Below are 11,167 nucleotides of genomic sequence, written 5' to 3'. Positions count from 1 at the left end.
TTTTGGTATTTAGTGTGGTTGGGGGCGGGGGGGGGGGGGCGCAGATAATTTTAGGCTTAAAAAATTGTTATTTAAAAGATATAATGTTAATTATGCGACATTGATGGAATGCATCTCTCTCCAATTTTAAGGCATTATTTTGGACAAATAGTCTATAAAAGTACTGAATTAAGATTTTTTTTCTATCTCTCCCTCTTCCTCCTCTCCCTCCCTCCCTCCCTCTCTCTCTCTTTCTCTCTCTCTCTCTCATATCAGTCGCTTCTACATTTCCCCAAAATTCCACAGCTGTGCTCTTAACTATATCTGTACCTTTGGGGAATACATTTCCCACTTCTTTTACAGACATAATTATCATATGTCCCCTATGCTCAACGATCTTGAACTATCCAAGATACCACTGTGTATGAAAGAGTCCAAGGCAAGCATAAAGAAGGCAGCATGTAATAAGTAGTATCTGAGTGCCTACTGCATACATCCAATTAGGAACTCATGTGCCTTCGGAAGATAACGTTTGATAGAGTGAGGAGACTTGAAGTTTTGGTACGATGAGACTAGCACATAGTAGGTACTCACATACTGAGTCCGTGGAATGAGTAAGCTTTTTCTGCATTCACTTGAAAATGGGGGCTCTCTGCCTGCCTTGCCAAAGTTGCTGGCCAGTACTGTCTTCACCTGTGCCCACCTGTGAAGAAAGATGGAGTTAATTTTGCGTAAGTGTATCTCTGTGTCTAGGAGCTTCTCCACAACCGCAACGGATGAATTTACGAGTTTTTAGCTCCCTAGCTTACTTTCCTTTGGCTTCCTCATGAATCAGGTTGGTTAACAAGCGTGATTCACGGTTTTGTCTCATAGCTGTCTGTGTTCCATGGGACTCCTTGGTGCCGGCAGGTCTAGGACTTCCCAGTTAAAGGCTCATGCATCTTGTGTGGAGAAATCGCACACTAACACCTCCAGTAACTCGGAGTCTGGCAGTGGTCGTATAGATTTCAAAACGATTAATCAGTGAGGCACATTTTGTCGTGTCCCAGGGGGCCATAGTGTAATTTGGAATGTGTATCATTTGGGATGTTAAAGGAGTAATGCATCTGCATTCAAAGAAATAACAAAGCGTCTTCTCCCTACCAGCTTGCAAAAGACAAAGAGCGCCTGCAAGCCATGATGACCCACCTGCACGTGAAGTCTACAGAACCCAAAACTGCCCCTCAGCCCGTAAGTACTCAATGACACCCGTGGGGAACCCTACAGTGTTTCTTCGCCGCTTCCCTACCCCAAGGACGGAGGATCGCCTAGTCTGGCAGCTTTGAGTAGTGAAAGACTTAAGCTCCATCTGGTTCTGATTACCTTTTCTGAAGAGGGCAGCGTGCTGGGCATTTAGGGAGCTAGATATGGGATGATTCAGGCACAGTCGTTAGCCAGGAGGCCCCACCATCGGCTCTTCTTTGGGACAGATGATTGATGCTACACCAAGGTGCTAAAACATATTACGAGAGCTCACTAGAAGGGGACAAAACAAAACAGAACAGCAAGCAATCTTTCTGATTTCTCAATGGTGGAAACACAGAGAGAAGACAGCCAGACCAGGAAAGCAGAGGAAAAAGGCATGTCAGCATGGTTTAGCCAAGAGGCAGTGGGTGTGAGGAAAGAAGTGAGGGATAGTCCAGTCCAGTCTAACTGCAAGAAAGGAAAGAAAGAGGAAACACACTGTCGGAATAGTCAGAGGCTATAATTACGGAGAACATCTAACGGTTTCTAAAGAGTTTGAAGCGAAAATTACTCCTTCGCAGTGAGGAGACCAAACATGGTACCCTGAAATTACATTTCACTTTTAGCAATCTCTTACTTCTTGCCTTGTTCCCTTCTGTTTGACGTTCAAGAGTGTCACCAAGCACAGACAGTTAATATCAAAGTGGAAGTGTGGTAGCTGAACCCCAAATCCTGTCTTGGGCCTCATTACTTGTTGCAAATTGATCGCTTTCACAGTTGTGTTTCTTGTACGCTTACAGTTCTCAAAATCTAGTAGCGTCACCTGATTATTCACAATGGAGAGAGTGCTTTGCTTCTTGATTTTTAAGATTTGTAAAATTTAAGGGTACACTGCCTTTATTTGATTTTGCTTGGAGTCACTGTGTGAAAATTAATTGAGCGTTGACAATCTATAGTTAGTACCAGCAATTTTAATCAATATGCAGTGATGCGGCGTAATGGCAAAGTATTGGTTTATCTGTTTTGACTGATTTTTTCCTATAAATAAAGCAAACATACACCCATACATGTATGATTTATGGTGATAGAAATAAAACGGAGTCAGACTATTAACCCAGCAAATATGGTAGCCTGCCAAGATGCAGTTGGCAGACAAAATTAATGTCTGAAACAGAACACATTACTGAGATATAGGACATAAAATCAGTAAACACTTTGCATACCCATTTTTACTAGGGAAGAGCCCTTGGTTTCCATGTATTTTGCAGTGAACGGCTGTAGGACCCAATGTGTAGGCTACCCAAGAGAAAGGGGGTCAGGGGGAGGCCATTCAGTGTCGTGGAGTCAGTAGCCAGCTGTGCTCTCGGTGCTATTCCTGTCAACCCCTTCTTTTAAGGAGGGTCCTGGGAATACTGTGAACCCAGGTAAGCAAATTGGTAAGATCCTGGCATGACTCCACTGAGTTCTTCAGCGGGTATAGGGAGCTTGAAACTCTCTGGAAGTCTTCAGATGGTTGTCGTTGGTTAGGGAAATGGTTTTCCCCAGGTTGAAGGGTTTGCATCTCTAAACCTAGCAACAAGGGAGAGAATGAGATTATCTCCTACTTCCTCCGTGGATTAAAAACAGTGATATGAGGTTAGATATTAACTATGAGAACTAGAATAATGTTTGGACTCCGCACTCTAGGAATATACTCATTTGGGATCATGAGGCTCCTTGGGAGGAGGAGGGATAAAAGCAGAAAAGGAATTGCAAAACCCCACGGGGCACTCAGCGAGCGATGGCGCTGGATGCCGGCAGGGAGCGCCATATACATAGGCCTCCATAGGCCACAAAAGGGACCCTTGGGAATCTCCATGAGGACCCGTGTTAGGCAGCCAATAAACAGGAAAGTGCGGTCCTGGGGGAAATGCACAGGGCAGGAAGGTTTGTCTTGATTAGTATTTTTAAAAATGTTTTGCATGCTAGAAAATTACAACTTCGAAGGGGGACCTCCTACTAAATTTATTTTCAACTGCTCTATTGAAAATTCTCTACCACTAGTCAACATTATCTCTTAGTAGCTCAGCACAGTATTTCTTTATTAAAAGAAATAGGCACGAATATTTTTGACTGAAAAATTAATAGCTTTTGAATTCGTACGCAGCAGGTTTTCTTTTGCAAAGAAGTCCAATATCGCTGCACAGCACTTCTGTAACCATTTATTTGGAGTCCAAGTCAAACCTTTGACAGTTAGAGCAGTGCTACAAGCCAATATAAAGAACTCCAAGATGTAAACCAACAATAGGCCGTCTGTGTGAGGTTTGCCATTGTCAAATACATAGATTGTTTGGATTAGTTTATGTAAATGGACTGTTGTATTACCCTTTGGGAAAAAAAAAAAAAGAAAAGATCACATTTGTGTATGAAAAGTGGTTCCCTTCACAGGCAGCATTATAAATTCCTTATCCTTTAACTTACATGTAAGAAGTAAAAATTGGTGCCTGACAGGCAGATATTGTGTGACACTCTGTTGCCAGAGAGAACCTGCCTTCTTTTCATTCACTGGAAAATAGAAAATTTTATTATAGATACCATCTTATAAATCGGGAATTATTAAAATATGTATAGGTGAGGCATTGGGAAATTAATTATAAAAGGTAGACGTGTAGTGTTTTGCATGCATTTTTACTTCTTTGCCCAAAAACAGGGGAGGGGTGGACAGACACAGAGCAAACCCTTGATGCTTTCAACTTTAGGGATACAGAGTTAGCTGATGATCGGTTCTAAGGTGCAGAAGACTCCCTTTTGCCTGTAATTGATTTATTCCACCTGAAATAGTAGAACGCACAGTGTACGTTCAGATGCCTATCGTTCTAGACTCTCTGATTTGAAGGAAGCAGTCCCTGGGATTCAAATCTAACCTTAGCTGGGGACTCTCATGTTAGAGTCTTGCCAGCAAGTTTGTGGAGTGTTTTGCTTTTTTTTCCTCTTTTCCATTTCTGTTTAAAAAGGAACTCTGTGTTTATTTTAAAATCCTTAGTCACTAAGTGATAGAATGCTTTGCTGTAAACGTTGCTTTTCACTAAATGCCATTTGGGTGGTAAGTGTCATTTGCTGTGTCCAGTCATCCAACCAGTTCCCATTTCACTGCCAAAACCTCCTTGGATTGTTCTGACAGCAGCCCGTAGACGTGTTCGCTGGATGCTGTTGTGGAACTCACGTTCCCATTTGGCTAATCAGAGGCTGTGCTCAACTCGGGAGAATCCCAAGTTTTTAGGCGTGGGTCTGAGCGCGACTCCCACTGGAAAGCGTGGAGAGGAACTGAATAGGGGTTTACGACGGTCCTGTTCCAGACGTGCCTCCGATAACATCCCCTCCTGCTTGCTTGAAAATCTTTTAAACCGATAAAAACCTTTCCTTTCGTAATTATACCCAGGACTCAAACTGCAGTGCACGCTGTTCTCGTGAAGAGAATTCCTGAATTTAAAATCGAATTATTGCATCCACGAATATTTATTGGACGTGCGACAGGAAAACATAGGGTAGTTAAACCAGACAGAACCATCCCTGCCATCGAGGTGTTTGGGGTCTCATGGGACCAACTACCAGAGACACACACTCCCAGGCTCTCCCTGCATGAGCTGTGCTCTCGGGGAGTGAGTGTGTGGACCGCTGCCCTAGACGGTGGGGTTGAGGAAAGACTTCTGGGACAGGTGACATCTAAGGTGAAACCTGAAAGATGAACAGGAAGAAGTGGAAAGAAGCGAGTTTCGTGACTCTTTTCTCGGGTTAAGAGTAGGTGCGTGTGTCTGTGTGTCTCTGAGGAAGGGAACTGGGAAAGTGTGTGAGGAAGGTCAGAGTGGAGGGAGAAAGGAATGGCCAGCAGCGGCTGAAATAAGCTTTTCGTTTGTCATAATTTTACTTAGAAGCTTTTAATTTTATTAAGGCTGGCCCCTGCTTGGAAAAGTTTACCAGAACAGAGCTGTACATTCTAGCAATGGGGGACATACAGTGGGCAAAGGCAGGCTTGACATATGTACAGAATGGCCCTCGTGTATTTGTATGTTGGTGATTTAAAAGCTCCGTCTCTTTTCCGTGTTCAGAGAAGCACAAGCGAAAAATCAGGCGATCGTAAAGTGTCCTAATGAGAATGATACTCTTTTGTTCCAAACTCGGTCGGTACCAGTTCATGTTCTCAAGGTAAACACCAAAATGGATCGCTTGGGGGTGACTGCTTGTCCTTGGAGGGAGGCCTCACTCAGAGGATAAAATAATAACCACCACCACCAAGAAGCATGTCTGTAATAATAACTTTATTAAGTTGTTAAGGATTTTTGAAAAAGACTTTTTCACTATCATAAGGTCAGGAAAATACCGTAAGTCGTATTCTATAATCCTGAGAACGTAAGAGGTAGGCTTTGCTTTAAGGGTATTCCTACCCACCGGAGAACAGCTCCCAATGCTGTTCGAGAAACCACATCCCTTCAGATTTGGTGGGCAAGTAATTACAGTGTAGGTACTATCTCCTTTATGGAAATGTTATAAAACACAAGAACTTGGCTATTTGAAGCGAAAGGCAGTATTAGATTTTCCTTTGCACGCATTCTCGTTGCCTCCAACTGTAGCAAGTAGGACACTGTTTGGAAATAGTTTTTAGCTACTAATAGAGAGAGAGAGAGAGAGAGAGAGAGAGAGAGAGAGTGTCCGTCCGTGTGTTCCCTCCCTCCATGCCCCCCGCTCCGCAAAAGGGGGGGCCTCTTAACGAAGTGGCTGATTTTGTGGGCTGCTGGCTGCAGCCTGGCTGTTGAGTTGGGGAAATAATTTGATGCCGTCATAAAGAGAGATTCGCAAGCACCACACACACACGGGATGTTTATATCCTGTTTCTCGTGAAGTCCCCCACCCTGAGGTTCATCCTGACGACCACCTTCTCGGTCACTGCCCTGCGCCAGGGCCCAGATCTAAGGCAGTAGCAGCACCAGGCAGAGAGAGCTCTCCCCAAGGCCCCCCCCCCCCCGACCCCCTGGCACGGTCTGGTAACATCTTTCCTGTCCCTCCAGCCTCAGAAAAGGCCACCTCTGAACACGAGGGATTCGTGTCTAGGATTCACCTGCTCAGGCCCGTCGAACCAACAGCAGAAAAGCGAGTGAGCCCCAAAGTCCATACTACTAAGCGGCTGGGTCCCTCCGTGTCTGGGTTTCAGGTTGGCCTTTTGTTCTCAGCATCTGTTCTGAAGCGAGGCAAGAGCACAAACAAAAATCCAGATGAGTCCTTATGGGAATGCTTACAACAAGTCTGTTTCTGTCTGGGGTTTACCTCAGCCGTTTGTTGATTTTTAAAAAAATGGGAGTGACTCACCGTCTTTAAAAGAGAGAGAGAGGAGGTTACTGTTTAAAAATGAAAGATAAATCTTTCGAAAAGGGCCTCGGCAGAGTCCCGGGCAGCTGATCTGGTTCCACTTGTTTGGATGGGTAAGATTTCTAGGAGAGTCACCCCTGGTACTGACCTGGGAGAAAAGCCGACGGTTGAGAGTGCGTAGAAACTAAAAAAAAAATTTTTTTAAATAAAGCCCTACGGCAATCTTAAGTGACATAAGAATTTAAGCTTTTGGCCGGCGTTTCAAAGAGATTATCTTTGCCCAAATCATCACATGATGGAAACTTGCCACGTAGAAAATATCAGAGTTACTAACTTTTCTAAACATAGCAACTTCTTTTTAAATAGAAAATGAACACAATCTGAAAAATAGGAAGAGAAACCCTCCCAGAGTCCCCATCCCTTCCTGTTCCAGGCCCCGGAAGAAAAAAATTCTCTCTTCCAACCTGAGCTACAGTCAGAAACACGAAGCACACGTGCTTTCATTTCTAATTGACGATTACATTATTAAGTTTTAATAGTTTACAGTTCGGGTGAATCTTGCAAGATTGCCGCACACCCCTCACCGTTCCCGGTTTGCTCTGCTGTTCTAAGTCTGTAATTAATTTGTGTGTGTGTGTGCTGGGGGGGCGTAGGGGGCCCAGTTTTTGCAGAGAGAGACCTTAATGAAAAGAGCAGGTCTGGTTTGAAAGCAGAGCCTATCTTGAAACCTTCCCCCTGCTGCATCTTATCACTCCCTCGTGACCTTCCTCCCCAAAGATGGTTTCTCCTCGAGACCAGCATGTGATCATCCAGCCGGAGTTGAAAAGTTAAGAAACTTCGATCGCCGTTGACAAGGTTGACATTTCATTAACTTGTTGGTTCAGCCTTCAGATGATTTGGCGAGTCGAAGCGCCCTGTGTTTGGAGTTTACCGCTTTTTGTTCTTTCTTCCCTCGCAGGCTACAGTCGTGTTTAATTTGGAATCCGGGCTCCTTTGGCAAATTAGCAATTAGAACAATTCTATGGGAATATGTATATGTGTCATTAGTTTTCCTGCAAATTAATAGCAGGGGCAGAGGTCAGGCAGAAATTTTCCACTTGACTGCAGTTCCTCTGTGGAGACTTGGCACTTGGTTCTGGAATGGCCACAGCTGCTCTCAGCCACCCTCTTCCTCTAGGAACTGTCTTTTAATTAGTTTACCTCATAGCCATCATTACAAATATTACTGCCTCCCCTCCTCGAAGTAAAATTACTGTTTCTACAAAATATTCCAGTGACATCTTGCACCACTGCACGTTGATGGTGGGGTCAGTCGAACGCAGCATTTAATCATTAGATCACCTCCATCTGCGTCTCCTAATTAGCGTCCTTACAATACATTTTTATCTGGTAATTAGCCGAGATTGGCTACTTCCTCTGTGGCTTATTAGAGACAGCCCAGCAGTGGGTGTGAATCACGGTGTCATTTGTCAAGCCTGGTAAAAAAAAAAAAAAGAAAAGAAAAAAAAAAAGAAAAAAAAAACCCTCTCTGCTCTCTTCTGGCTTGGTGTTGATTTCCACTTGGTACCTGTGTTTCAGAGCCTCCAGAAAATTCAGCTGCATCTCTTTCTTCGTGGATCGTGCTAAACGGGAGGGATTTTCTTCCCGACTGTTGCTTTTTCAGTAGAAACAGTCCAAGTATTAAGGCTGCATGAATGACATTCTTTTCATGTTTTATGACTTTGTACCCGTATCGTGGGGCTTGTCTGTTCTTGTAGGTGAGCTCCCAAGAGATGGGCCTGCACTTGCTGAATGTTTCCAGGAGTTTGGGGTTTGGGCAATTAACTAGAACCCAGTGGATCTGGTGATCTTCCTCACAGAACTGGAAAGGAGCGTGCATATTCCCCGAGGACGCTGTATTTATAATTTTCGTTACCTTTTAAAGAACGCCGTGGTGTTGAGGGTACTGTTCTTCAACCGAAGAGCCCAGAAGCAGAGTTAGTTCTCGGAATTGTTTTACGGTCGCTCTGCCTGTTTTCCTTTGATCAGTGTCTGCATTTGACTACCGGTAAGCCCTTCGAGGGCAGCAGCTGTCTGTTCTGTTCCTTCTTTTGTCGTTTCAGTTCCCATTGCCATATGTTTGCTGGGGAAGATTTACTGAATGTCAGTTATAAGCAGGGATAAAAGCTAATGCCCAGGTCCCTTCCAGAAATGAGCATGCAGAAAAATGAACCCGGATACTGTTTATGGTTCCCGTTACCTGGGCGTAAGGAGACTATTACACAGAGGGCCTAGAATCACCAGTGTGTATGTGATTTTGAGTCCAGGTTGTGAATATGGGCACGTTATTTAATCTCCCGTGAGCCTGTGTTTGCTTATCTGTGAAACGTGAGTAACAACATCTCAAGTATTCGTGATGGTATGAGACTTCAGCGAGACCAGGTGGTGGCAGGGGGTTCACAGCGTGGTTTTTACAAATGGTACCCATGACTTTCCCGAGCGTTTGGATACTCTGAAGCCTAAGAGCATCTGAATTTTAAAAGCTGTATATTGATGAGCATTAGCCTTCCGTGCGCTGATTTCCTTGACCCGTTGCTGGGGCTGATGCTTAGACACGCTGTTCCTGTACTCGGTCAGTGATGAAGGCCCAAGGCAAAGAGGAGGTCAGCCCCAGCCTTCCCAGATCTGCTCCATCCCGGGGCTGCTACGCTAGACCGTGAGCACTTAGTTTGCAAATGTGTGTCACGAAGTCAAGTTTCCAGCACTAAAAAAAAAAAAAAAAAAAAAAAGGCCCCCAAACATACAGAACCTTGGTATGTGAGTAAAGTGGCATTGTAGAGTAGTCGAAGGATCTCGGGGGGGGCGGCGGCGGCGGCGGCGGCGGCGGCCTGGTGTTGGCTGAGTCAGCATTTCAAGGGAGGGGGAAAAAAAGAAAAGCCCAACCAAAAGCTTGCAACCCAGCGTTCAGTTTCCAGTGCCATGTTTATGTTTTTCCATTAATACTTTCTCAACGATATTTGATATTTCTCATTACTAGGGTATGAGTAAGGTTGAGTCTTCCCAACAAATTAGAACTCTCTTTTAATCTTTGATTATGATCTCAGAGGAATCTCGTTTTTAATACTTTCCACAAATAACGTCTTGGACTTAGGACTGTTGCAGTGGTGAACCAGACTTAATTTGTTAAGTGATTCACAATCTGGTTTGAGATAGTGATACCAAGTAAGGCTACTTTGCCAAACTTTCTTGGATTGGGGGCAGCTCCAAGTTCCTCAGAGGGCAGTTCTGGGTAAACTGTAAGAACTCTGTCGAAAACAACCAAGTTCTTGAGTGTAGCCAGACTTAGTATTTCAGTAGCAACGAGCTTTTGCAAAGGGGGGCAGGCTCATGTTTCCAGTTATTAATCAGAGAAGCACTTCAAGGTGCAGGCGAAACAGATAGAAAGAAAGAAAGAAAGAAAGAAAGAAAGAAAGAAAGAAAGAAGGAAGGAAGGACCGAAACAGGGCTCGTTCATTTTCCTCTGTGCTCCTGCAAATAACTAGTGTGTGCATCCGGACTTGAAGCATTGGATTATTCCATTTTGTTACTACGCATTTGAAACTGGAAGGAAGAAAATTAAAATGTTTTACGGTTCCAGATCTCTCCTATGCCATATTCTTTTTTAAACAAATGATTCCAGCCCTATATTGGATAGAGTTTAATGAAGGTGACAGAGAAAGCTTTCAAAGATTAGTCTCTGCCAACTAATGGAACTAAATGGATGTTTACTGGATCCGGTGCCACTCTTTGTAATACGAGTCACAGGCCAAACCTCTCAGCAGTAGTTCCCATCCGTGAAGTTTCATCCTGGAGTTGAGTTAGCCTGTCCCAGTGTGGTGTAGCCAGTGGCTATATGTGGCTATTTTAGTACAACTTTCCTTTTTATTAAAATTCAGTAAGAACAGTTTCTCGCTTGTACTAGCACATTCCAGAAAGTTCTGTCTAAGAGCTCAGGTTGATACCAGTGTATCCCAACTGGTGTTTCCTGAAACATCAGCGTTCGTGGGGCTACAAGGACTCCCTCTCTCCCTTCGAGGTTTACAAGGCATAGTAGGGGTGCCAAGTCGTGCTTAAAGAAACGTCCTGACCCAGAATTTCGCAAACTCACCAGGCTAGGTAACCCCTTTTGTGTCTGTAAACGCTTGTTTAACTGTCTGTCTTTGGAAAAAAACCTGTCTCAGCAACAATAGGAAAGGAGAACATCGTAAGAGATATTATTTAATAACCTACATGGGGGGAACAATCTGAAAAGGAATATATGGGTATATATATATAGAGAGAGAGAGAGAGAGAGAGAGAGAGAGGGAGAGAGAGATAGGTTTTGTGTGTGTGTGTGTGTGTGTGTGTGTGTGTGTGTGTGTGTGTGTCTGAATCACTTTGCTGTACACCTGAAACTAACACAACATTGTGTAAATCAACTACAATAAAAAAAATAAATTAGAAAAAAAGAATCACAGGACAGGATGCTAGAAATTTTAATAAGTAAATAAAGGGAATGGCTTTTACATGGGAACTCGCCTCCTATTTCAGCTGATGATAAAAATCTACTGCGAGGCGTAAAACTAGCCAGGCCTCCCCTGTATAATTCCTGCTGCATTGCAGATGC

The 11,167-nt window shown here is 43.9% G+C and overlaps 1 protein-coding gene across 4 annotated transcripts in view; it reads left to right on the top strand.

Moving 5' to 3' along the window:
* Nucleotides 1-11,167, top strand: part of FOXP1 (forkhead box P1) — a 606,527-nt gene that overhangs the window by 576,741 nt on the left and 18,619 nt on the right. For all 4 annotated transcript variants that reach the window (XM_007447659.1, XM_007447657.1, XM_007447660.1 and 1 more), the window contains one exon: nt 1,126-1,209. In XM_007447659.1, the coding sequence (XP_007447721.1) occupies nt 1,126-1,209 (84 nt within the window). The remainder of the gene's footprint in view (nt 1-1,125; nt 1,210-11,167) is intronic.

The sequence above is a fragment of the Lipotes vexillifer genome, unplaced genomic scaffold, assembly GCF_000442215.2.
Source record: "Lipotes vexillifer unplaced genomic scaffold, Lipotes_vexillifer_v1.1 scaffold1008, whole genome shotgun sequence".
In the NCBI taxonomy this organism is placed as follows: Eukaryota; Metazoa; Chordata; class Mammalia; order Artiodactyla; family Lipotidae; genus Lipotes; species Lipotes vexillifer.
Note: the sequence above shows the minus strand (reverse complement) of the source record. Positions and strands in the feature narration are given on the sequence as shown.